The following is a 27,908-nucleotide window of genomic DNA, read 5'->3' on the forward strand; positions in this document are numbered from 1 at the left end:
GCCTTTGCCATTTAATATATAACTTGTCACTGTCATTTTCCAAGCAGTGGATACAAGAAGCTTCTCATATGAGGAATTTTATCCAGTTTTACTCACATCTCAATGCTCATAACTTTTTGCCTACATCTAGCTGCAAGGGAGGTCAAAGGATCTTTCTCCCTCTCCCTCTTCTTCTCCCTCTCCCTCCCCCTCCTCTCCAGACCCAGTCATCATATGCTTTCCTAAAACTTGGAGGCAGATATGCTTTCTTTTTAACATAATAGATGGTACAAATGAAGTAGCATAGAATTGTATTCCCAGCACTCAGGAGGTGGAGGTAGAAGAAGGTTCAGAAGTTTGTAATCAGCCTGGCCAATACAAGAAGATCCTGTCTCAAACAAACAAAACAACGAACTCAAAAAATAAGAAAAGGAGGAAAGAAATATAAGAAAGCATGGTGGTTTGAATATGCTTGACTCAGGGAGTGGCACCTGTTTATCAGGAGGTGTGGCTGGCCTTGTTTGAGGAAGTGTGTCACTGTCAAGGTGGGTTTTGAGATCCTTCTTCTAGCTGTCTAGAAGTCATTCTCCTGTTTGCCTTCAGAACAAGATGTAGAACTTTCAGCTCCTCCAGCACCGTGTCTGCCTACACGCTGCCATCCTTCCTGCTTTGATAATAATGGACTGAACCTCTGAACTTCTAAGCCAGCCCCAATTATATGTTGTCCTTTATAAGAGTTGCCTTGATTATGGTGTCTCTCACAGCAAAGGTAACCCTAAGACTGACAGAAAAGGGAAGAAAGGAAAAGACAACGAAAACTGAACACATTGAACCAGAAAACTTAATGGAGGATAACTGTAGGTAAATAAGGCTTGCCTGCATACATGCAGTCTTAGAAAGTCTTTGATAATTAATCAGCCTTGAATTAAGGAGAATATAATTCCTGCATTGTTGTAGTTAAAAAAAAGCTTTCCAACGTTCAAGATAACACTGTTGCAGAGCACAGGAGCAACAGTCAATTTGTGCTGTCAACAAATTGGCCAACTCAGAGGGACCAAAAACAAACAAAAAGAGAATAATGATGTTGAGCCAAGCGAAGTAAGCATTTCTAGAGGGACAAGCAGTCCAGTGTGTACGACATTCAAGGGGGAAGCCTTGGTCTTTGGAACTGGCAGAGTGAATATCAGTGTTGACCTTGGCAAATAGCATGGTAGGCATGAAAGATGGCGTGGGGTGAATTTCAGGAAGACACAAGAACGTGAGTTTAGACAGAGCAAGCATGATCATCTCTTTTGGGGAAAACAGTGGTTGGAGTAGGTAAAGGTTGGATCCAGGAGAAATGAAGACCTGAAGATGCCCATGCAGAGAAAAACCTGTTATTTTCAGGTCTCAAAAACGCAGAACTATGTACTCCCTCCACATGTCCAAACGTGATAATAACTGAGGAAGGGGTGGTGGGGCCAGAAGCAGTGGAGGGAGCTTTAGGGATCTGTGGTGGCTGTTTCCAGTTGTCAACTTGACTATATCTGGAATGAACTACAATCCAGAAACGGTGGGCACACCTGTGATCCAGGTTTCGAGGCTGGAAGACACAGGCTTTTGATCAGGATATTTACTCATAGTGGCCTTGAAAAGCTTAGGTCCAGGCAAAGTGGTACAGAGACAGAGGCCAGCAGATCTCTTGAGTTTAAGGCCAGAATGGACAGAGCAAATTCCAAATCCAGGGGTGATGGTATATACCTTTAATATGGACTATATGTTCTGCTAGAGGCATACATAAGGATATTAAAAGAAGGAAGGCTTCCCTCTTTCCCCCCTGCTTGCACTTACTTGCCAGCACATCTGTTGGAACCTACTTACTCAGGATTCCAGCTTATACAGAAGACCAACGGAAACATTGAGCCTCTTGAGACTGAGCAACAACTCGATTCTTAGACTTCCCCTTCACAGCTGCCCATTGATGGGTTAGTTGGATAGTAGTTTTGTTTTGTTTGAAGTAAGAAGTAAAGTCACCCATTGGTGGAGTTTTCAACTACATATGGCAGGTGTTAATAAAACTATTTTTAAAAAATGAGATGGGTCTTATGTAGGGACATATGTCCTAGGCTAAGCCCACCAAGAAGAGGAAGATGGGCAGGTTCATGTGGCAGAGATGAATCCTATGATACATTTTCTTGATTGTACTTCATGTACTTTACATCACAGGGATCAAAAATGAAATACGTTTCTCAAACTCATCCTCCTACCAAATAATCCATCACTAGCACCAGGGCAAGAATACCCAAGCACAGGCTGTCAGCCACCTGAAGGGAGTCTGGCTGTCAGAGCTGAAATTCCTACTGTAGCACCACCACAACCTAGAGTGTTCCACACTCACTGGGGCAAATCACTAAGCTTTGTTCATCTCGATTTCTGAATTAGCCCCAGGCGGCCCCCTTGTCTCCATTACACTAGTAATTTCAGTCTTTACCATCTTTACCTGGCTATTCTACCATTCCAACTCTCCATGGAAAAACTGGTTATACCACTATCCTAGTTAAAACTATCACCGACTCCACAATTTTCCTTATAAAAAGCCTAGGGGAAGGCAGTAAGCTAGTTTTCAATAAATTTCTGATCGGACTTCGCAATCTCCCCACACCTCCTTGGTGGATTCATGTATTAGTTTCCCCTTAACCATGATGGATGTATATTAAGTCCATCAGTAGACACCTCAGACTGTGATTAGTGTCAAACCCACATATACTATATTTTTCCTATGCATAATACCTATGATAAAGTTTTATTTATAAATTAGGTACAGTAACAGCAACAATAATATAAGAGTTATTACAAAAATGGTGGCCCCTTTGTACTATGCAATGACAATAAAATCTACATATGCCCAAACAACTTATCTTAGTGTTATTTACAAATACCCTACATACATTCTCTGTACCTTATCTCTGAATTACTAATAATAGTTACATAATGTAAATGCTATGTGAAGAGTTGCTATACTACATTCTTTAGTAAACCATGACAAGGAAAATGTACACGTTTGATATATATATATATATGTAGTGGCTACTCCTCGTTGTCAACTTGTATATATACAAGGGTCTTTTTACTCATTCCTGTATCCCAACACAACTCAACTCAACATGGAGTGCATGACCTCTCTTTGGAATAACTGAAACGTGTCTAATCATGAGCCCCAAATCCTGAAATTTTTACTAAACCGCCCATCATCACTTTTCAGTGGAAATTAAAATGGATCACATATGCTAAAGTGGGTGTACCACCATGACTTCTGAAAAATAACCAGATTCTATGAGCCCAGGCTTGCTTGGGTGGGAGGGGTCCCGGGGTAGGTCCCACACTGGGCGGAGCGCTAGTGAGGGAGGCGGAGACTCTAGGTTGTGGCCCCGCCCACAAGAGGGCGACGGAAGGGGCGCCACTCAAGGGCAGAGAGCTTGGGAGGAAGGCGGGGTTTCTGCTCTGAGGCCCCGCCCAGGGGCGGTGCCGGGAGAGGGGAAGGCGGGGCTCGCGGCGCGGAGGTCCGCTTCCGAGGCGGCCGAGGTGGTTTGGTAGTGGGCCCAGCGGGTGGCCCGGGTCACCGCCCGCGCTCCGGCGGCCATCTTGCCCGCGCCCGTCTCCCGCGGCGGGAGGGGCGGCGTACAGGCCGGAAACGTCTGTGTGGCGACGCGCCACCTCCTCAGGTCAGTGAGTACGGCCCGGAGCGGGTGTCTGCGTGAGGCCCGGGGTGGCAGCCGCGGCCGCTTCCTCAGAGCCTGGCCGGAGGGTGGCGTTTCGGTCAGCGGGATGGTCACGGCACGGGGCGGCTGGCGGGCCTCGTGTGGAGCCTTCGGGCGTCTCGCAGCCGCGTGGCGACCGTCCTCGGCGCGGCCGCGGCGTCCCCTGCTCCGGAGCGGCTCTGCCAGGTGTCTGGACTGTGGGAGTCACCATCAGATTCCTGGTTTACCCGGAATAACAACACGATGAGTTCCAGTTGTAGCCAATAAAATCCTTGTTAAGGGGCCATGTCACCCTGTGAGCTCTGTTCCCTACCTATGCGAATAATGCACATTCCTTTAGAGGAATGGAGCCTCTGCTCAGCAAATGACTACTCTTGTCGGCTCTTTTGAAAAACTAAATTTTAACGAAAATATAGATGTGCAGTGTCTTTTGGAGATGGTAGTACTACAGATTTCCTGAAACTGCTATCGTTTATTTAGCATTGTAAGAAAGAGAAACCCCCAAAGCATATAATTGTATGTTTTGCGTTATTATAGTGTTTTGAATGTGTCCAGTTGCCACGTGGGAATGAGATGCCTTATAAGTGTACAGACTGGATTCCCAAGATTTAATAGAAATACAAAAATTTACTAATTTTTTACATTGATTGTATTTAATTAATTTTCATTTGATAGGTTAAATTAAAAGATATTCTAAATTTCATTTGTTACTTTTGAAATGTGCTGGCTAGAGAATTATAGGTGGTGGCTCACTGCATTTGTTTTGGATCGTGTTATGGATGTTCTGGTGGTGAACAGGGATTCTGATGGTTTTCTTTGCCCAGAAGCATTGAAGGGAAATGAACACTTACTAGACTTGAAGGCAAGGACCTGGATTATTGCCAACCCTTATCTCCATGGATTTAGTTATCTCCAGCATCTGAAAGCATTCACTTCCATGACTGGTTGAAAGAACAGTAGGGACACCAACATCTTTATGAAGCAGAGAACTCACCATCTTTGATGTTAGAACTTCGTGAGGTGGAAATTACGTAGATGTTACCCAAGTAGTAAGGGACTTGTAATGGTCTAAGCTAATAAGTGGCTGAAAGAATTTCTGAGCCCTACTGGTTTTATTGTTTGTTTCTTTGCTTGTTTTGATTTTTTGCTCTCTTCCAGATTCATATTATATATGTTAATAAGCAAGAACCTTTTGTATAGAGTGATAGACTTCTTAACAGGATGGTTCTAGACATACTGCTCTTCTAGGGCCATCTTTGTAATGTGTGACATTACAAAGGAGCACCAGCCTAGCATTTAGCACTCAGCAGTTTAAAGCTGCACTGTCACTTCTTGACATTTTCATTTTGCACTGGGCCCTGCAAATTAGGCAACGGGTCCTTTCTTCAGCACTGGTGTAAGATGGAAAATGGTCTGAGTTTTGGCACAAAACCCAAAACGTCTGTTCCTGTGTTCAGTCCCTCACAAAACGAGGAAGATTTATTAGTTCCCTTTCTAACTCAAAAGCTCTATGATTTTGTTTGTTTGCTGCCTAATTTTGTGAGTGGTAACAGCCTTTTACAGGCATAGCATCGGGAATGCTGACTGGTTCTTCTTTGAGTAGCTCGTAAATCAAAATGTTCAAATTACAGTGTCTTCGTTTCATTTCTGTTGCTGGGATAAAATATTTGGCTGGAAGCACCTTCAAGGAGGAGAGTTTATTTTAGCTTACATTTTCAGGTTACAGTCCCCCATTCTGTAGAAATCAACATGAAAGGAACCTGAAGCAGCTAATCACATCTGCAGTCAGGAGCTGGAATCAGTAGTAACATTTGCATGCCTCCTGCTCAGCCAGCTTTTCCCACTCTCAGACAACTCAGGATCCACTTGCCTACTGAAATGGCACCACCCACCATAGGTTGCTCTTCCTCCACTTAATATAATCATGATGGGCCCCATGCTGACCCGATTTACAAAATTCCTTCTTGAGGTTCTCTTGTCAGGTGCTTCTGGATTGTGATAAGTTGGTGATTAAAAGTAACCATCACATAGAGTAACGTTATTGTTCTTTGTTTTTGAGACTGTATTTCATGTGTTTTAGGTCTACTCTGACTCTTGATCCACTTTTCTCCACTTCCCGAATGCCAGGATCAAGGTGTACACTACCACACCTAGGTTACAGTAACACTTTTGAATTGGATTTTTCTACATGGTTCTTTTGTTTTACCATATGTAGTTTGTATCAGGAGTAAGGCTGTAGGATGGAATCCTAGGTTAGAGTGTGTTTATATCAGTATTGAGGTTTTCTTTTCTGTTTTTTTCAGGGACATAGCAAGAATCTCAAGACATGTTTAAGAAGCTTCCTCTATTTGTGAGAATCTAGGTATGGGCCCTATCCCTTTCTCTAGGTGGTATCTAGTTTTCTTTGCTGTCTTACATGGTTCTTATCATATGATTTTCTTCTCTTCCTCATTCAGTTTTCAGACTTTTTCTACTGTATGTGTCTGTTCATTAGAATGCAGCTTTGTTAGAACAGGATTTTATCTGCCCCTGTCTATCACTGTATTCCCACAGTTGAGAACAATGCCCAGTGCACACAGTGTGCTAAATAAGCAGCTACTACAGGATAAGCAATACAATGTATTAGAGCAGTCCACTTTTAGGATGCCTTACTTTTGGGTTCCTCATCTGTAGAAACATCTGTGACAGTGAGAACTTTGTTCTTGGCTTGGAGTCAGGTTCTGTTCCGAAAAAGAAATGTTGAAAAGTGAAAAGGGGTAGGAAAAGTGGAAGCATGAAGAAAGCATGGAACTTTGAAATATAGCTGTGAGAAGTTGATGGACCCCTGAAGATGCCTTCACTAGGCAGATATTAACCATCGCCTAACTGGCTAGTTCTGTGCTGTGTATGAGAAGTACAGAGGGAACAGAAGATACTCATCTTTTGTGTTGGAAGGCCTAATCTAGTACAAGAGACTCAGCTATGAGGTTTAAAGAGAGAATACTATTCGAGAGGATATTTCTAGACAAGAGAACATAAAAGTTGAATCTCTTAGCCAAAACTGGAAGGAGTATCAGCCAGGGAGAACGCCATTTGCAAAGGTAAGCTGCCTAGGAAAAGGAGTGAATTCCAGGAACTGAAGAGAAAGCAGTGTGGCTAAAACACTGCAAGCGTATCCCAGGAGGTCAGAGCAACGGGTAGAGGCTGAAGGTATTTATAGATTTGTAAATTATTGTGTAAACTGGTTGCTTGTGTTATACAATGATTATTTTGGTATGAAGAGATGGCTTAATATAGTGCTTGGTACACACCCATGAACACATGAGTTTGGATCCTCAGAATCTGTGTGAAAACATTATCTGTACACCCATAATTTCAGCACTGGAGAGGCAAAGACATGAGGATTCCTTGGGTTTGCTGGCCAACTAGTGTTGCCAGCAAATCAGTGAACTCCAAATTCAGTAAGGGATTTAGCCTCAAAAAATAAAGTATACAAACTGAACTGGGTGGGTTATCTTTAAAAAAAAAAATGGGGGGAGTGAGGAGGAAGAGTGAATATTCAAAATACATTGTGTGTATGCACTTAAAGAATTGATAAAAAATAAGGTGCTAGAAGAATACATTTAGGGTGACTTGTGGCCTACATATATACACCTGAACACATGAGCACATAAAGATACATGACTTGTGGCCTACATATATACACCTGTACACATAAACACATAAGCCATACATGTTCACACTTGTACAACACAAAGGTTATTCTGACTTTTAAAGACTCTTAGTAGAAAGATGAATTGATGAGCTAGTACCACAGACTAGAAATTATGCATACCATGATCCCTTATAGTTAGTCTAGAACCTTGAGAATATGTTAGTGTAGTACCCCTTGAGTCAAGGAGGAGAAGAGGTAAATTGGATAAAAGAAAGACCCAACAACATAGAAAAGAAAATTGAAAAAGTCAGAAGTGATATTAAGGATCTGATTGAAATGACTGATCCTAGGCTTCAGAAGTGTTAAAGAAGAAAATACAGCCAGTAGGAGAATTAGAGTGTTTTTTTTTGTTGTTGTTTTTTTTTTTAATTTAAATTATATGAGAGCTAGAGAGATGGCTCAGAGGTTCATAACACTCTGCTCTGCATAGGACTTTAGTTCAGTTTCCAGTGCTCACATCAGGTGACTCACAACAGCCTGCACCTGCATCTCCAGGTGATCCAGCATTCATGTGCACAAATACACAGACACGGACATATATACATAATTAAAAATAAAAGACTTCTTAAAAGTTAGATAGATATGTTGTCAAGTATGAAATTCTATATAAGAATTTATGTCTAAAATGATTACAAGATTAGGAGGTAAAGCAGTTATGTGAGAGTTTAATATTTATTAAAGAATATCTTTATTAGGAAAGTATGTTCATCTCTATACTTGATACTTGGAGTAGATATAGGCGGACCATATGTTCACCTCTGAAAACTGAAAATAAACACAGTGAGATCTGTAAATGTTTTGTTAATTTGTATCTAAGCTATTCTTGCCAACTTCTTGGTAGCACTTAATATTTACATCCAACCTTTATTTTTCAAACAAAAAAATTTAAAACTTGCAGTTTTAATTAAAACTTATATAGGCTTATAAAATTGAAAAGATGCTCTAATGGTCTCTTTACTCATTTTCTTTAAGAATTGCATGTGTACTGCTGATTATAAAGAGATGATCTTTAGATAAAATACAATCAAGCACATTTTATAATGTATTTATTTTAGCATACATTAAAATATAATTAATACACTCTACTCATGGTTGTTGAAACTACATATGAAGTTAAAGTTGATTAGATATTAAAAAGAATCTGTTTATAGAGACTAGTAGCATTATAAGTGGTCCATGAATGAGTAAAATTTGAGAAGTACTAATCTAAAAAAATCATATAACTAATTATAGAAAAGTTAGAATAAATCTCATATCTCCTTTGTCCATTCCAGTTTTTATTTTGCCTGGTTCTTAATGTTGAAAGTCGAAGAAGCCAATGTCATAGCATGATACTTCAAGTTTGTGTTGCTCTTTGTATTTTATCCAGACAGTTAAATTATTGAAAAGTGAGTGAGTTAACTAGTGCTCAGTAGCTCTCTGTGGTTAGACATTCCCATATTAGCACAGACAAAACATTTACCATTGAGAAGTATTTCACTAAATGCTGCTCTAACCTGTACTTAAGATTGTGATTCATTCTCCTTTTAAGTTTTCCTCCATCGCGGGTATGGTGCTTATTAATTTACTGATCATAGTGAAGTTCTTATAACCCAAGGTTAATTTGAAGGCCCTAGTAACTATACAATTAAGATAATTCATCATGGGAAATGAAGCCAGGATAGGGTTTTCAGATTCCTACTAGGTCACTTTATTGGAGGAAGTGGTTATTCTTCTGTCTCCATTTTAATCAAAAGAATATCATCTTGAATCTTAGGTGGAGAGAAAATTACAAACACAGGGAAAAAGCACATACTTGTGTAGAGATTTGAACATAAGAATTGTGTTTTGTTGATATTTTAAACTTTGTATTTTTTTTTAACACTTTCAGTGAATGGACCTAACAGAACTTTTTAAGCCCATCAATAAACATGAGCGGTACCAAGCCTGATATTTTGTGGGCACCACACCAGGTTGATAGATTTGTTGTATGTGACTCAGAACTGAGCCTTTATCATGTGGAATCAGCTGTGAATTCAGAACTCAAAGCTGGATCATTACGTTTATCTGAAGACTCTGCAGCTACATTACTGTCAATAAACTCGGATACACCCTATATGAAATGTGTCGCGTGGTATCTCAATTATGATCCTGAATGTCTCCTAGCAGTTGGACAAGCAAATGGTCGAGTTGTACTTACAAGTCTTGGTCAAGATCATAACTCTAAATTTAAAGACTTGATAGGAAAAGAATTTGTTCCAAAACATGCTCGACAATGCAATACCCTTGCATGGAACCCACTGGATAGTAACTGGCTTGCTGCTGGTCTAGACAAACACAGAGCTGACTTTTCAGTTCTAATATGGGATATCTGCAGCAAATATACTCCTGATATTGTTCCCATGGAAAAAGTGAGACTTTCAGCAGGTGAAGCTGAAACAACATTGTTAGTAACAAAACCACTGTATGAGTTAGGGCAAAATGATGCTTGTCTATCTCTTTGTTGGCTTCCACGAGACCAGAAACTACTTCTTGCTGGCATGCATCGTAACCTAGCCATATTTGATCTTCGGAACACAAGCCAGAAGATGTTTGTAAATACAAAGGCTGTTCAAGGAGTGACAGTAGACCCTTACTTCCATGATCGTGTTGCTTCCTTCTATGAAGGTCAGGTTGCAATCTGGGATCTTAGAAAATTTGAGAAGCCAGTTTTGACTTTGACTGAACAACCAAAGCCCTTGACAAAAGTAGCATGGTGTCCAACTAGGACAGGCCTGCTTGCCACGTTAACAAGGGACAGTAATATTATTAGGCTGTATGATATGCAGCATACACCCACTCCTATTGGGGATGAAACTGAACCCACAATAATTGAAAGAAGTGTGCAACCTTGTGACAATTACATTGCTTCCTTTGCATGGCATCCAACGAGTCAAAATCGAATGATAGTTGTGACTCACAACCGAACAATGTCTGACTTCACTGTATTTGAAAGGATATCTCTTGCCTGGAGCCCGATTACATCTTTAATGTGGGCTTGTGGTCGCCATTTGTATGAGTGTGCAGAAGAAGAAAGTGATAATTCCTTAGAAAAAGATATAGCAACAAAAATGCGCCTCCGGGCTTTATCAAGGTACGGACTTGATACAGAACAGGTATGGAGAAACCACATCTTAGCTGGCAATGAAGACCCTCAGCTCAAGTCACTCTGGTACACTCTGCACTATATCCTTTGTCATTGTTAACTATTTAAAGCAAACTGGGTAGCGTGCTAAATGTCTTATATACAAATACAAATTCTATAATCTAAAGTGCTTTGGTAAAATTATTTGAAACTTTTTAAAGTCTTAGTTTGTAGAATAGGGGCAAGACAATGATCAGTAAAGTGAAACCATCTTATTTGTATAGGTTCTTATGAATTGACTTCCAATTAAAATAATTTTAATTTTGAAATGTTATGCATAATTGCCAGTATTTCCTATGCATTTAAATACTTATGAAGCAATATACAGAAGATATGGATCAAAAATCTCCAGGCAACAAAGGATCATTGGTTTATGCAGGAATTAAATCAATAGTAAAATCATCTTTGGGTAAGAAAATTTCGCTTTATATTTTAATATACATTTATAACTTTTGTACTCTTACTTGATTCTTATTTGATTAAAACTAAGATTATTTCAGGACTGTGTACAGAAATCATTTATCCCTTTTTGCTTTCTGATTGGATATTTTAGTGAATTGTTAAGTGTATTAACTGTATTTGTGTCTGGAATGTTTTATGGAAGGAACTTTGATTCTTTGATGTCCATAGACCTTTCTTAAATCTATTCATTTATGATTCTGTGGTATTTATTTGAAGACCCACTTTAGAGAGGTGCTATACACGTTCACTTGTAAGATGCTGCTTGTTAGTTTGAATTTTATCCCAGCATCTTGTTTTTTTAAGACTAAATTAAAAGAATCTTGACTGGTCCCTTTCATTTGCTCCTATACTTTCATAAGGACTGTATTACGAGGTGAAGTATGGCCTAGCCTGAAGAATACCTGAAGTCCTTGCTGAGTAAGGGAAGGAGTCAGCCAATGGAAAAATTAAGACTTAATTTGATAAACTATTTAAAAATAAAAGCCCCCCCACCTACCAAAGAACCTTTAAGCATTAAGCGATGTTCTTCTTTTTTTACTAGAATTAATTGTGATAATGTTATATTGTTTCTTAGGATTCAACCTCTACCTTATAGGTGCTAGAAATATAATTCACATTATTTGGTTAAAGACATAGCAGAAATAAGTAGATTTTCTTTACAGGACTTCCTTCACTATGTTACAGGTAACACAGAATGCACAATAACATGATTTTTGTTGCTATTTTAGAGTTGTTTTTTTAACACTTCAGCTAAACTGCTGCATCTGTTATAGGGGGTTTTCTTTTGGGGAACTTTGAAATTATTTAGACACTTCAGTACTGAACGATGAATTAACAGCTCAGATCTATTTCATTTTGGTGTTTTCCTATTAGAGCTATGAGTAGCTCTAATTTCCCTAAGAGTAGCCTTTATCAAAAGAAATAACAGAGCAAGTTTAATGAGAAACTGCTTTATTCATTAACAAAAGTAAAAAGGCAGACATACATATGATCACCATGTATAAATTAGCCTAGGGCTGTTGTTGCTTTGGTTTTAGTTTCAGCATAAAACTAAGCATGTTTAAATGCTGACTGGGAAAGCCAGGCTTACAGTATTACATATATACCTGTTTGTGTGTTATGTCTGAGTGGGCTTGCACATGTAGAGGTTGAAGGACAACTGTTGGGAGTCAGTTTGAGCCATCTACCTTGCAAACGGAGGGTTTCTCTGTTTATAGGCTTTATACTATCAGACCATGATGAGTTTCCTGTCTACCACCCAACTCTCATAGGGGTGCTTGGATCGTAGATGCATCCCATTTGGCTTTTATGTGAATTCTGGGGGATGGAACTCAGGATCATCAGACTTGTAGCTAGGACTTAAGGCATATCACCCACACCAATACCTTTTCAGTTGTTAAAATTGTAGTATAATGATACATTTGAAATTCATGGTATCACATTTTTTTTGATAACCCTAATTACCCAGAGCATAGTTGCCAAGCTAAGAAAGAATCTCTTAAGTGCCAGAGTTCAATTCATTGAATTAAAAATAATCTATTTAGAAATTTAAAAAATGGGATAATATTTGCCTAGCACGCAGGAAGCCCAAGGTTTAATTCCCAACACTGCATAAAACTGAGTGTGTTGGTGAACCTTGTAATCCCAGGTCTTGGGAGATGGAGGCAGAATGCTCAGAGGTTTAAGGTCATCCTTGGTTGCATAATGAGTTCAGGACCATCTTGGACTACATGAGAACCTGTCTCGGGGAAAGAAAAGTATTTTTGGTAGGAGAGTGTTTGTTGCTCACAATAGTTGCTCAGTGATACTTCGCATTCATGAAGTCTTGAGTTCATGCTCATATGTATCCTCCCGCCCCACAGAGAAAAACTCTTGGCTAGGGATATAGCTCAGTGAGAGGATATCAGCGTAGCATATCCAAGGCCAGGGCTTACCTACAGCACTAACTTTAACAATCCAACTTACAATTTCTCCACAAAGCAAAAAGGTATAGTTTAAAATAAATACTAACATCAGTAGTATTTTAGACTTATCACAAACCTCCATCAAGGTGATAACCACACACATTATTTAGAAGTATAAGTTTTAGGTATGGAACTTAGACCTACTTTTATTCCATTTAAGTGTTTAGATTAAGTTATTTTTATTTATATACATAGGTGTACATATGTAAAGTTTAACTTAAAAGTGACAACTGAGTTCTAATTATTCTTCTTTGTTTGTTTTGAGACAGGATTTTTTCTATGTAGTCATGGCTGTCCTAGAGCTCACTATGTAGACTGGGCTGGTCTGGAACCCCTGTCTCTCTAAAGAGACTGCTGGGACTAAAGGCATGCACTACCATGCCTTGCTGTTTTTCTCATTTTACTGTTTATTTTTTGATCCCTTGACAGATTACTTGTATTCAGTCAGCTTTGGACCCTTTGCTACCTTTCTATAATATAGATTATTATAGAATCTTGCTGTCTCCATGAGTCAGAAGACTGGGCACTGCTCAGAGTGTCATAAAGCTAAAGTGAACATTATGGTTAAACTTGCGCCATTTCCGTCTAGAGGTAGAGCCTTTACTTTTCCAAGTTCTTGTGGTTGTTGGTCAAGTTTAGCAGCAGAAAACCGGTTGAAGATACATGTAGGAGATAAAGTTCCTAGGAATGGGAAGGAACTGGATTTAGATGAGATTTGGCTGTAGATAGAAGGATGCACATGTCCTTTATTAAGTGGGCATGGAGGTGGGAGTGGAGGTGGCATTTTTAGGGCTTAATGACCAGAGGCTGAGAGATTGAGGGTTCCTTGTAGTAGCAGAACTAAGTTACGCCCTTCTTTCTGGTTGGATGATGGTCAGGCCCTACCCATGGCTCTAAAGGTTATTTATAGTTCTTTGCTGTGCTGCCTTCTCACAGATTACCTTACCAGTATGGCGGCTCTGCCTGCTTTAAGACCAACAGATCTCTTTTCTATTGCTTCTCTTAGGTTGACTCTCTTTAAGGGTTGGCCTGATTAAAGTAGGCCTAGATCACATATCTCTCCATTGAGTCACTCACAGCCGAGGACCTTAGCTACATCTGTAAAGTTCTTTCATTTCTTCTCTGCTGTTGTTCAGAAGCAAATAAGATTTAGCTTAAGATCCAGAGGAGGGGATTATTCAAGGATATGGTTCCCAAGCTGTGGAGACCTCGAGGTCCTACTCTGTCCACAATGAGCACACTGAATTCTAAAAGCTCATCTGTTTGCTATTGATCTAGTTATTTATAAATAGCATTGATACTTATAAGTACATAAATATGTTAGCGTAAGTTACAAATGTAAATTAATAAAGGAAGTTTGAATATGGATACTCATGTTTCCTATGTCATAATTTAATTTTTCTGAAAATAATGTATTTTTGACAATTTGACTGTAAAACTTTCTAGAACATTTCTGAATTTGTTGTAGTTGAGAGAATCCATGAACTTCATGTTTGTATGTTTTGTCTATGTTTGCCATTAAGTAGTATCCTAAATGAAATTACTTTGCCATTATAATCAGCTCCCACAATTTCAGTATTAATGTTATGGAAATGTAAGTTATTTTTCATTAGAAAAGATAATATATGATTTTCTAACTTAATAGAGTGAGACATAGCCAGGTCATTCCCATTGTATTTTTTCTATTATTTCCCTAGAAGTCCTTTGACTAAAATCTCACTTTTTTTTACCTATATGGATAGGTATGTACTATATAACAGTCAGACAGAGGTGGTCCAGCCCTTCTTGTACATATATACAGAAGAGAAAAGGAGGAAAGCTCAAGTGCCTTGGCTCTCCAAAGCAGAGGGCACCTTTTGAAAATAAACAAAACTATCTATTTGTTGGAGCTTGTGTTCTAGTGGGAGAGCAGATGTGAGCGCTTATGTTAAATGTGTCTGCAGGGATAAAGGAAACACGTGAGTCAGATAACAGAGGGTTGATGCAGAGACTCAGATTATTGGGCCCAAACATTTAGTCTTATAACAAGAGCTTCTTAGTAACTCAGCTATGGTGCAAAGCGTTTTATTTGTGGCATACTGCTTATTTATGCTATTGCAAAATTACAACTGAGAAACTGAATATTCTAAATGTTGAAATGTTTCCTTGTAAAGCTGAAGGGTTTCCTAATATATTTCAAAACAACAATAAAAACAATATAAAACTTTTCTGCTTTTAGGAATGGTGGAAAGCAGCAGACACAATTGGAGTGGCTTGGATAAACAAACTGATATTCAGAACTTAAATGAAGAGAGGATTTTAGCCTTACAGCTTTGTGGTTGGATAAAGAAAGGAACGGATGTAGATGTCGGGCCATTTTTGAACTCCCTTGTGCAGGAAGGAGAATGGGAAAGAGCTGCTGCTGTGGCTTTGTTCAACTTGGATATTCGGCGAGCAATCCAAATCCTGAATGAAGGGGCATCTTCAGAAAAAGGTATAATGCTATGCTCTGAGAACTGACAGCTCATAAAGTTCTCGAAAGAAAGGATGTGGGCAATTTTCAGTTATGTAATCAACATCTTTTTTATTCAAAGGGAAAGTATATAGTGCTGAGCAGTAAATACTAGCCAGTTCTATTTATATATGCTTTGGGATAGGTCAGTAAAAACAAATGTATCTTAAATGACAATAATAATTTAAGAAGTTTTCTAGCATATGTTTCCTTGTTTTCCTTTTAAAGACAGATCACATACATTAAGGAATGAATATTGGAACTACTTTCATATGTAAACACTCTTAGTACAAGCAGCTGGATATATTCTAGTGTGCACTTTCTCCTTTGGTTGATATTTTTGCGTAGACCATTATAGATTCTTATGAAAAGCATATTTTGATCTAGAAATGTTTCTAATTGAGTCCAATTAAGGCATATTCGTTGTAACAGAGAGAGTTGGGGGAGAGGAAAAGTTTCTTTGAGAATTTGCCACAGGATCCTTAGGGAAACAAATCACTCAAAACCAAAGAATTTTGTTTTGTTAGTTTGGTTGGTTGGTTCTAGATTTTCAGGTGTGGTTCACTTAAATTCCTAAAGGGTATATTGTTATTTATATTTAATACATGTAAAAAATTATTTCTGAGTATTTAGAGTACTGAATTCCTACTTGTTCTGGCCTACTTTCAACCGATTATAATTCAGTTTTACTATAAAAAAATAAACATGGAATTGACTGTAATATATTTAGTTTCATCCTAAAAGTTACAAAAGTTAATGCTTTGGCCTTCAGGGAAAGCCTTCTATACTTGACTGTAGGAGAGATATGTAGTGCCATTGAGAAAAGAACATATATGAGACTGGGATCAATGTGCAGCCCCCTGAACTCTATTTCTAATTTAATTTTGCTGCAACCTGAAAGCATACTTTCCTATCATACATACCTGGAAGATTTGGCATTTGCATGCTTTTATTTTAAAAGATTTTCAAGCTGTATAATAGAGTAGGCATCAAATATCTTAGAAAACTTGTTTGTAAAGGTGGGTAATAAGGCTGATAAGAACAGAAAGTGGGAGGTATTGTTTAATTAGAAATGGAAGAATGGGAAGAACCAAGAACCATAAGAAAGGTGTAAGAAAGATAGATGGTGTTTCAGAGAGCTTAGCTTTCTCATGAGGAGTGAAGCTTAGCAGGCCATGCGGAACTGAACTGCTGGTTGACAGCTTCCTAGAGCACTGTACACCCAGAGCAGTGTCTGTGGGAGTCATCAGTAAGGAATGCTTTGTGTGAACATGTCTACATACAGCTTTGACATAATCCTGATAGCTCTTTTTGGCCTAGAAGTTTTTCTAAGTATATTAAAAGAAAAATACCAAAATACTGTTTATTTTTCCTCTAGTTGACACTTTGTATATCAGGATATGTACATCATTAGAAGTAGGAATCTAAGAGACCTTTGACAGTTATGATCGTATAGCATTACTTTTAGTACTCAGCATAGTGTGGGTCACCTCACTGCCAAGGGTGGCAGTGATTTTGATGGATGGTATCACTTGTCTCCATTTAGACCAGGTGAAAGTGCTGGAGAAGTTGCAAGTTAACCATTCCTTGCTGCTTCAGAAGTAGTTCAGTGCTAGAGCATTCCAGTGGGATTCTGGGTTCAGTGTCCAGGACTGTGGGAAAAGTACTTACCTGCATGACATTTTTATACGTGCATATATGAGTTGTCTTTAACAATGTATTTTTTTTTACTCAACCAAATTTAACAGTTTTAATTATTTTCTTATGCAAATTCACCCTTTGGTCACTGTGTTTAGGATTTAAGAACTAAGGAGAAAGGGGCCATTAAGCTTCTGATAACTCTTGACTTTATCCTCTAGGAGATCTGAATCTCAATGTGGTGGCAATGGCTTTATCAGGGTATACAGATGAGAAGAACTCCCTGTGGAGGGAGATGTGCAGCACACTGCGCTTGCAGCTCAACAACCCCTACCTATGCGTCATGTTTGCATTTCTGACAAGTGAGGCGGGGGCCTATGATGGGGTTCTGGTGAGTTACTTTGTTTCCCCAGACCCTCCTTCAACTTAACTGTGTTGTGTTTTTATAGTTTTGTTATATATAAATACAATATGTATTTGTTAATATAATATATAGCTATAGAACTAAGACTGTTTTATGCTTTTCTAAAAAACTGAGAAGTAGGAATATACAACTATAAACATACATGTATTTACTGTCTAAATATTGTGTGCATGCATGTGTGTGTGGATAACTGATGTTCACTCAGTTAGTTTTGGCTAAGGTGTCTTTTCATCTTAAATAGACAGTCATTTTCAGATAAGTCCTATTTGGAAAACCACGTAATCACACTAAGTATAATTATCTGCATTTTACTCAGTTTCTCAGGTCTTTTTCTTTCTGCCCTAATTTAGTCACTGTACAGGCCCGTTGCTTCTTCCTTGTCACGAGCAAAGAATGAAGCGTGGTTTCCCTGACCATGTCAGTTGTTGACTTACAAACATTAAAGCCACTTCGCTTTGTACTGTGCGTCTTCTCTCCAGCAATGGAAAAAACTTTCCTTATTCAGATTTATTTTTCTGTTTGGTATTAGAACATTTCTTGTGAAATGTGTATTGCTTCAGTAGTTGTCATTCTATAAAAGGATATTTTTTATTGAGTTATTGTAAACTGTTATTACTGCATTTGTTAAACAAATTTTAAGTGTTGTGTTTGAGCTAACAATAAATTTTCAGCATGAGCTAGAGAATGATAGAGTAGAAAAAGAAATGAACTGATTGCTTAATGTTTAAATATTACATTTTGTATTTTAATTAGTGACCTAGAATAAGATTCCTTCCTCCCTTATTCCCATATGGAGAGCTGAGAAGGAAATTCATGGATCCAAGCTTTTTCAAGAATATTTAATTTAATGTCTATGTAATTTTATTTATTTTTTATATTGTTACCATAAGTACATACATACTGAGTTTAGAGGCCAGAAAAAGCTCCAGTCTGTGTTCTGCCACAGTTTAACTTTAGCTATTCAGTTAACTTTTAGGGCTCTAGTTTTCTCAGATACAAAATGGACCCAATTTTGTTATAAACCCATTTGTTTTTGTAGTACATATAACTGAGTCTAAGAGCTTATTCACTTTTAAAGGTAGATTTACATTTTATAATTGAGGGAAGGTAATGAGTATCAATGAAAAGAATATTATATTTTAAGAAGGAAAACTCCTTCAAAAATGACTTTGATAGAAATTGTATCTTTCTGCTGCCTATAAATTAATTTTTTTCTTATTGCAAAATAGTTGAAACTTTCTAAATTTATAGTAACATTTTCAAAGTAATTTCAAAAATAATATTGATGAATAAAATGCTGCCTCTAAATATTCTACTGCAAACCACCCCTCTTAGTAGTGTCCATTTACAAGTTTTAGGTTTTGTATTTAAGAGTTAAAGTTAGGTTTATTTTGTTTTTATGTGTTTGCATGTTTTGCCTATGCACTATATGCACTTATCTAAGGAGACCAGCCAGATGTAAGCATTGGATCCCTGGGAACTGGAGTTACAGCTGTTTGCGAGCTACCATGTGGGTGCTGGGGAACCAAACCTGGAGCCTCTGGAAGAGTAGCCAGTGTTCTTAGCCACTGAGTCATCTTTATATCCCCAAGTTATTAATATTTTAAATCTGTACTGGTATATCCAGTTCATAGACTTTCTAGATTTGGTCATTAATTTTATGTAGCTGTTTCTAAAATTAATTGCTTTGAGAGAAAGATTACATGGTATCTAGTTATAGTTTGTTGGTCTTATAGAAGAATGACCTGCTTTCTTTTACATCTACATAACTGAATTGGGTAGGTCTGTCTGCGTTTGAAAGATAAATTTTTTACTGTAAAGGACAATGTCCTTTGTACTGTGTTTCCTAATAGTAACATCAGAAAAGGCTTCTTTGGCAATTGATGATTCTTTCAGCATCTGAACAGTACCTCTGTAATACATTTGAAAATAAACTTACATGTATTTACAAATAAGTGGCACGTATAATTGTTTTTCCCCAGTATGAAAACAAAGTTGCTGTACGGGATAGAGTGGCATTTGCTTGTAAATTCCTTGGCGATGCTCAGGTGAGAACTGATTCCAATCCATATTTGAGATGATTAATGTTCACTATGAATTATTCTTAAGAAACTAGTCTTTACATATAATTGTATGCCTATAAGATTTTTATATAAAATCTAACAAGGCAGTTATTCCATTGAAATTATAAATATGTATATAATAACTGAATTTGCTTTAGAATGTTGAATTGACATTTTAGTTTATTTTTGCATTTTGAAGAAGAGTTAATAGGTCTTCATTTTAAACTCAGGCTTTAGTAATGCTATACACAGGTCTTAGCTTCAGCATGTGAAGACTTACGTGCTGCCTCTGAGGGTGGTGAGGGTGAAGCGCTCACAGATGGCTAGCATGGTAGTCAAGTGGGGAGGAATGTTGGCTGGAGTCTGCATGGGATGAAAGGAGACCATGGACAGGAAGTGGTTTTTATTGGTGATTGTGAACATCTAGCTCTAGTTCTGTGATGCTGCTCTATACTACCATGACAGGCAAGAACTTGCTGAAAAGAGCTAGCTGTCTATAACCATAGGAAATGTCTTATAATTTTTTAAATGATTGTGGGAACTAGGGAGATCGCACAGTTGTTAGAGCGGTCACCACACAAGTTCAGGGACCTGAATTGAATAACCTAGAGTCCATGGAAAACCTGAGCACAGCAGTGTATACTTGTTCCTGGGGCACATATGCCACACAAAAATAAATTGATTGTGGATAGATACCATATTGAAACTTGAAATTGATGTAGACGTCTCAGTGTGTATTTATATTTTGGCAAGGGATTCTGACTTAAAATGATTTCCATCAAGAATAAAATTGCTCTAAATATAGTAATTCTCAGTTATAAAATCTGTAGTGAAACAGATTGCATCAAAAAGATTACTATGAATTTTTCAGTTAAATAAATACATTGACAAGCTGACGAATGAAATGAAAGAGGCTGGGAATTTGGAAGGGATCTTACTTACTGGCCTCACTAAGGACGGAGTGGACCTGATGGAGAGCTACGTGGACAGAACTGGAGATGTCCAGACCGCGAGCTACTGCATGTTACAGGTTAGTGCAGTGCGACACTAGCTCTAGAACAGCCTGGCCACATTCTGCATTTGTTCATTCCCTCACTAAAGTGCCTATGCTATTTTCCCTACATACTGATTTTTAGTTTGCAGTTGGACCTCATTGTTCTGTTGAGGATGTGTTTCATCCTACTGGCCCTCATCACCTCATTAGCTTATCCAGGTTTTTCTTTTAGTCAGAATGCCTGTCTCGACTGTGTCTGAGTTCATGGAAAGCTCAGACAGAAGCAGAGAAACTTCTCTTTAAGGCCTTAGATCAGAGTCTAACCCACCCTCCATAAAGGACTCCCTTGCCTGGTCTGAACAGTGGCTTTGCTTTCATTTGAATGGAAGAAGAGAGGTTAAGTTACACTTGAGTTTTTTTACTCCCCAGTGTCCATCTTATTACCAGCAGAGTAATTTGAATAACTAGTAAATCAACATTTTTTGTTGTTGTTGCTGCTTTAACTGTCCAGTGGTTATACCAGATTCCAGGAAACGGTTACCTAATACATTAGTCTTGTTGAGAAACAAATCTGTCCAGTGTGTCACTGTTGTGTCTAGTTGGCCTCCAGCTGGTCTTAACTTAGCCTTTCTTGTATGAGCGCCTCTCTCCCTGGTGCCTTCTTCCTTTTGTATGAAAGCCCGCTTTACCTTGGTGAAGAAATCGAAATGTGCTTACCCAGTCTCATTCTCTGTGCTTTCCTGTGAGCTTACGTAATGCTGGCTTAAAATGCAGTCTGCTTGTATAAGGTATCAAGCCACCACTTGTGAGAAAAGGTTTGCCTCCATACAGTTTTCTCATTGGAATGAGTTTGCTTTTTAAATTAACTGCTGATATATGGCTGTAGAGTGCAGATGGGTTGGGAAGAACAGAATTCGTAAAATGTTAAAATGCAGAGTGTGTAAAGTGACCTTTTAAAAAGTCTAGTCTTCATTTTTTTCAGTTGGGGTGCTTTCTCTTTCCATGTGTGTGGCCAAGTTCACTCTACCCTCATGCCTTCTTCATTTTGTCCTCTTTCCTTTTGTTCCTTTGCTTTTTCCCCACTCTATTTTGTATCAGTTTCTGTGATTCACCTTAATTCTTTATTGGCATTTATCTATAGCCTTCTTACTAGTTTCTTGCTAAAGCTGGTGCTTTGCCTTACAGCATGCACCCTGAACTCCCCAGAATCCATTCCCCTCAGACTGCATTTCACACCGACATGCTGTAATGCCTGTCTTTTTCCTACCACACACCCAGCACTGGGCTGTCTTACACTTTGCATTTCACAGGCATTATACCAGTGTAATTTCACAGGTCACCTCTTCCCTTGTCCAGAGATCACAGCTTTCATTCTATAGAGAGGATATGTTCCAACTTATGTTGTTACCTTTGCTTCAGGCAGTGATTTGCCTGTTCTATAAATTATAAGGAGAAAGGAATTACAGACTTTATTTATGGTCCCAGGTGTTTGTTCTTCCCATGGATCTGAGCTTAATCTTATTTCATCACCGTGTTTATTCTCTACCATTTCTTGTAATGGAGGTGATGGTCCGGGGCTTTTACACTTTAACAGAAGCATCTAGTGTATCTTAGTTTTCCTATAGCACGTTAAAGAAGTGCTTCCTATTCTTCTGCCTCTTTTGATTCTGATGAGAAGTCAGCTCTCTTCCTGTTTCCCTGTGTGTGGTGTTTCTCACCACCATGGATTTCTTTCAAGAAGCCCTTTTTCTCAGAAAAAAAAAATGACACCTGTGCCTAGTTATAGGTCTTTTGTATCCTGTGTATTGATTACTGAGCTTCTTGGATCTGTCAATTAGCATTTTTTCACCAGGTTTGGCATAGTTTAGTATATTATATCTGTGTATCTTTCTCTTTTTCCACACTTGCTCTTTTTTCTTCATTTTATTCTGCATATAGTAAATAAGTTTTACTCAGAGCTTAGGATTCTGTTCATTTTCTTTCTTCCTTTCTTTTTATTATTTACCTCCCCCTCTTCACTTGGACAGTTTCTTTTCTTGTTTTGTTTTGAGACAGGGTTTCATGGTTAGCTCTGGCTGGCCTGGGGTTTACTTTGTACGCCAGGCTGGGATCCACCCATGCCTGCCTCTGGGTGCTGGTCCCATTGTCTGCTTCCATGCCCACCTTCAGTGGGCAATTAATGCTGATTTGTTCATTTGTCCTCTCTTCACTTCCATTGGACATTAATCTAGTCAGGGATTTTTTTATTCTCCCACATCCAAAAGTACCTTTAAAATTAATTAAGTTAACATACAAGGTAATGGGCTTCTCTGTGGTAACGGCACAGTTTGTTTTAATTTATACCTGGTTCTAATCTGTCCTCTTTTGTCTTTTTTTTCCTGGTCTGTTCTTTCTAGTATTGAGGCAATTCATTGTTTATTATTATTCTGTATTTCAACTGTAGAATGTCAGCTTTGCTGTAGATTACATTTCTCAGGTTAGATTCCTTATTTACTCACTAGTTGAAGGGTTAATTTCCACCAATCTATAATGTTTCTCTTTGAGCTTATTCCTTCGAATGTGCTACATCCTGCATTAAAGATTGTGTCTGCCGACTCTGACACTAAAACCTGTTTTAGAGGAAAGCCAGTTCTCACTAGTGCCTGTGTGCACTTCACATTACAGTACTCACAAGCAGCACTTCACTTCACTACCAGATTTGAAGGGCCAGGCTCAGTACTAGTGTAAATGTTATTAAGTAGTTTTGATGTGCAATTTGGATACATTGTAAGCAAAGATTTTGAATCCATCAACTTTAGTACTTAGAACGAAAGGTTTTCTCATCATAATTGACTACATTTTCTAGAAAGGTGGATTGACTGCCACTTGCTCCTTAAACTCAAAAGAGAATTTTACATCCTGGTCAAGTATTTATATAGTATGCATGCTTATTTTTATTGTTTTATTCAAAATCTTATTAAGATAGATTCCTGAAAAGTCTATTACTTCTGAGTTACCGATACACACATTTTACCCAGAATTCTTTGATTTAAGCCAGGACATTTCAAATGTTTGAAATACTTTGTATTTTCTTTTTAGGGTTCACCTTTAGATGTTCTGAAAGATGAAAGGGTTCAATATTGGATTGAGAATTATAGAAATTTATTAGATGCCTGGAGGTTTTGGCACAAACGGGCTGAATTTGATATTCATAGGAGTAAATTGGATCCCAGTTCCAAACCTTTAGCACAGGTAAGTAGATTGTTGTAAGAGAATCAAATTTTAACATGTGAGCACCAGATAAACTATTATCAGCCTGTTTTTGTCTCTTGTTGTCTTTGTCTATCCCAGACTTCACTTTGTTCTTATTCTTTTCCTGGTTTTTCCCTATTTTCTAACAGTCATCTTGTACGGCTGAACTTTACTTTGAGATAAAACAAAGGATAGTAGGCCTAGATGGTGTTAGGAAAGCCTAACTCCTAGGGCTGTCTAAATTCATCAGTGTCTGCCAGACTTTCAGAATCTGATCTGTCCATAGTCCCAGCTGCATATTGCTTTTATGTATTATTTATATTCATTAGAGCAGAATTTGGAGATTTAAAAATTAGACTAAGTATAAACATAAGCCTGTGCATAAAATTTTAATATGAGATGAATTATCACATAAGGTACATGATATAATATTACATAATTACTTCAGATTTGAATATTTGATCTTCACTATGAACACTGGATGGTGCTATTTTAATTTTGTTGGAAGCAGAACATTTTGTTATTTATGGAGTAGGTGTTTTAGCAAGATAATGTAGGATTGTGCCGCAGGTCTCCTAAAACCCAGTGAGCACCTTCTGTGGCTGTTTTCTCTCTCATCAACTTTATTCCAAACTTTTAAGGCACTATTGCAGGAACCCCTTTTCATTGTAGAAAAGGCCATGATGGTTGGGGGAGGGATTTTTGTTGTTGTTTTGTCCTCAGAACGGATCCTGGGATCTTGTACATGCTAAGCAGCTAATCTCATACTGAGCTACATCCCCAGTCCTTTCTTTTCTTTTTTGGGGGCTACTATTTTACTAAATTATTTGGCTGGCCTTGAACTTCTGATCCCTCTGCTTCAGCTACCTTGAGAAGGAAGCTCAGCTCAGTGTTGCCTTTATAAGATTTTGTTCAGAAGATGGTCACTGAACTGATCGCTAGTGGTACATTAGTTTCCCTTTCTGTTGCTGTGAGCAAATACCTAACAAGAAGCAGCTTAAGGGATAGCAGTTCTGGGGAAGTTCATGCTGGGGAAAGCATGGGAACAGGACCACTTTGGGTCCAGTCAGTCATCAAGTGAGGCCAGGCTAAGAAACCTGAAGGACCACACCAAATGACCCACTTTCTCCCGACATGAGGACGTATTTCCAGCTGTGGACCAAATGTTCCGTACGGCCATTTCACATTAAACCACCTTGGGGTTTTGTAATGGCCTTGGGTGCATTCCCATGTCCTTGATAATTATGAAATGTTAGCGTCTAATGTTTCTAGTAATTCACAATTATCAATGGCATTAGAATGTAATTCAGTAAAGGTAACAGGAAATAATAATGTACTTGCTACATGGAGACCTGAACTGAAAGCTAGTCAGATGGGTCATTTTGCAGAATAAAGTAAAATTTTAAAACATTTTATCAGTATCAGACTTTATAATTCTATTATTGTTCACACTAAATTGCTATTTTCATTTGCTTTGTAGGTGTTTGTGAGTTGTAATTTTTGTGGCAAATCAATCTCCTACAGCTGTTCCTCTGTACCTCATCAAGGCAGAGGGTTTAGTCAGTATGGTGTGAGTGGCTCACCAACAAAATCCAAAGTCACAAGCTGCCCTGGCTGTCGAAAACCTCTTCCTCGATGTGCACTTTGCCTCATTAACATGGGAACACCTGTTTCCAGCTGTCCTGGTATGACACTTGCACAAAGTACTTCTCTGAACTCATTTCCCACGTTACAAGTACAACATATATTACTTAATGTCTGTATTAGTCTTACTTCTTGAAAGTTTTATAAAATTTATAGTCTACTCATTAAAATACACATTTATATTTATAATAACTTAAATAATCTCATAGATGCTGGCCAAGTTAAAGTTGATGATTAAAGTTTAAATATGAGTGATTTTTATAACTATACCATTCTTGTGGCTCCTACTGGTTTCGGATTTGATATTTCAAATTCAGTATGTGCCCAGCTACTAACAAAACCTTGTATCCATGAAGGCTTTTTGATAGTGTCTGAGAAGTTCTCTCCCTTTCTTATTTCATCCTCACTTCTAATATCAATTGGCCCAGAAACCAGATCACTTGACTCCTTAGCTTCAGTTATTTTGACAGTTATGTAAATAGATGTGTTTGTAGTTGTTTGTTCTCATTATGTGGAATAGGCAAGTTTGTGTGAATGAGAATTACCTATCCTGTTGATGTTCAGTGAAATTCACCTGAACCCAAGTCTACATTTCTTTTAGGAAAGGTCATTAATGTAGATTTTCAATTCAAGTAGTTCCTTAGTGAGTCTGGAAAGGGTACACTTTCCCATTTTTTGCTGATCATGAGGAATGTAGGTAAACTCGCTGGCGTAATGGCACACGCCCCTTATCCCAGCACTAGAAACAGAGACAGGGGGATCTTTGCAGGGCAGCCAAAGATTCATAGTGAGACCATGTTCTGAATAAACAAAAGGAAACTAGTGTTATATATATATATATATATATATACTGGTATTCAGTACTAGATCTTAGCATTAAAATAGTTATTTCTGTGTAGTATGTGATTTATATTTTCACGTGGTTTCAGAGCTGTTCTTTAAGAAACTTAAACTGCTGTGGAATGGCTAACGGTGACCATTTTGTTTCCCATAGGCGGATCCAAATCAGATGAAAAAGTGGACTTGAGCAAGGACAAAAAGTTAGCTCAGTTTAATAATTGGTTTACCTGGTGTCACAATTGCCGGCACGGTGGGCACGCCGGACATATGCTGAGCTGGTTCAGGTGAGCGGCTCTCTGTCCTTAACTGCGCACAAGCATAGAGCAGATAACCGGACACAGTGCAGGCTTCTGGTGCCACTGTGTCAAGTGTTAGTTAAAGATGAATTTTTACTTATTTGACTTTTTAAAGGTAGTACCAATGGTTCCATCATTATTTTATATAATGTTTAACTTTTAAAGTAATACCTATGCCAGATGTGTAGTGGGTTTGAGCAGTGTCATTCGTCAGCCGCACACTCACGTGTGCCTTGTCTCAGCTGTGCTGATCTAACCTGGTACTACCTCCCCATCACCTGGGGAGCTGTGAACAAGCCAAACGGAAACTGTTCATTTCCTAGGAACATCCTCTTAAAAGTTTACCTTGGGGATTGCTTTTAATTTGATGCTCTTAATGCATTTTTTTACTGTGGGTTTTAATTCTTATACTTAACCCAGTGGCATTTGACGATTGATGCATAAATATATCTGTGTGTGTAAAGCTTGGATTTCTAACTGTTATTTCACCTTTCCCAGGGACCATGCAGAGTGTCCTGTATCTGCTTGCACATGTAAATGTATGCAGTTGGATACAACAGGGAATCTGGTGCCAGCAGAGACTGTCCAGCCATGAAATGTTACACCTAAAGAGAAACCTTCAAGTGTGGAATCTTTAATAGATGTCCTTCATAGTTCAGAAAAATACCTCAGAACAAGTCACTCACGACTTTCCTATAATGGGAGAATAAATCATTCTATCAGCTCAGCCATTTGATATTTGAGTGATTTTGATGTATTTCTCAATGGTAAATGCTGCTGATATGATATCAGAGCATACATATTGGTGCTGTTCAGTAGGTTAAAGTTTATTTGAAAGAACTTTCTAGGCTTCTGTCAAAATTATGTGTATATATGGTTTTAGAATAAAAACAGATCTTGTGCCTATATCTTAAATCTGAAATTGATATCTTTTGATAAACCTGTACATATTTAAAGGCAAATGCCAATTCAGTGGTTCATCTACCAGTTTAAGGTTATTCATGCTTAAATATGCTTTCAGAAAAAAAAATGTGGCTTTTCCATTGAGAATTAGCTCCTGACCCACACTGGAGGATACACGCGTGTGTGCATATGTGCACACACATATTTAACAAATGCTCACCCTCATACATTTGTATTTTAGTATAAAAGATTATTCTTGTCTTCCTCAAATATCCAAGTTAGGAGCAGGCCAATGAGATGGTTCAGCATGTAAGAAGGGGGCTTGCTGCCAACACTGAAGACCCAAGTACAGTCCTTGGGACCCATGTGTTGGAAGCAGTGATTT

At 38.2% G+C, this 27,908-nt stretch overlaps 1 protein-coding gene across 3 annotated transcripts; it reads left to right on the forward strand.

Moving 5' to 3' along the window:
* The first annotated feature begins 3,546 nt into the window (after positions 1–3,546).
* MIOS (meiosis regulator for oocyte development) lies at positions 3,547–27,498 on the forward strand. 3 transcript variants are annotated; one of them, XM_080936463.1, is made up of 12 exons: positions 3,547–3,680; positions 6,020–6,078; positions 9,281–10,614; positions 10,884–10,982; positions 15,218–15,472; positions 17,350–17,519; positions 19,535–19,600; positions 20,487–20,645; positions 23,688–23,840; positions 25,321–25,525; positions 26,479–26,608; positions 27,119–27,498. In XM_080936463.1, the coding sequence occupies exons 3-12, from the start codon at positions 9,321–9,323 to the stop codon at positions 27,213–27,215; spliced, it is 2,628 nt and encodes an 875-aa protein (XP_080792589.1). In that variant the 5' UTR covers positions 3,547–3,680; positions 6,020–6,078; positions 9,281–9,320; the 3' UTR covers positions 27,216–27,498. The 3 variants fall into 3 exon arrangements, with proteins under 3 accessions (XP_080792589.1, XP_080792590.1, XP_080792591.1); XM_080936464.1 differs by lacking the exon at positions 3,547–3,680 and adding an exon at positions 3,737–3,902; XM_080936465.1 differs by lacking the exons at positions 3,547–3,680; positions 6,020–6,078 and adding an exon at positions 6,701–6,796.
* The last annotated feature ends 410 nt before the right edge of the window (positions 27,499–27,908 follow it).

The sequence above is a fragment of the Micromys minutus genome, assembly GCF_963924665.1.
Source record: "Micromys minutus genome assembly, chromosome: 23".
NCBI classification, from domain to species: domain Eukaryota; kingdom Metazoa; phylum Chordata; class Mammalia; order Rodentia; family Muridae; genus Micromys; species Micromys minutus.

What these genes read in the sequence shown, in the direction of transcription:
- MIOS (XM_080936463.1), top strand. Translation starts at nt 9,321, where the DNA reads ATGAGCGGTACCAAGCCTGATATTTTGTGGGCACCACACCAGGTTGAT. An exon ending in AATTCCTTGGCGATGCTCAG is followed by an intron (nt 19,601 to 20,486) that starts GTGAGAACTGAT and finishes TGAATTTTTCAG; the next exon opens with TTAAATAAATACATTGACAA. An exon ending in ACCTGTTTCCAGCTGTCCTG is followed by an intron (nt 25,526 to 26,478) that starts GTATGACACTTG and finishes TGTTTCCCATAG; the next exon opens with GCGGATCCAAATCAGATGAA.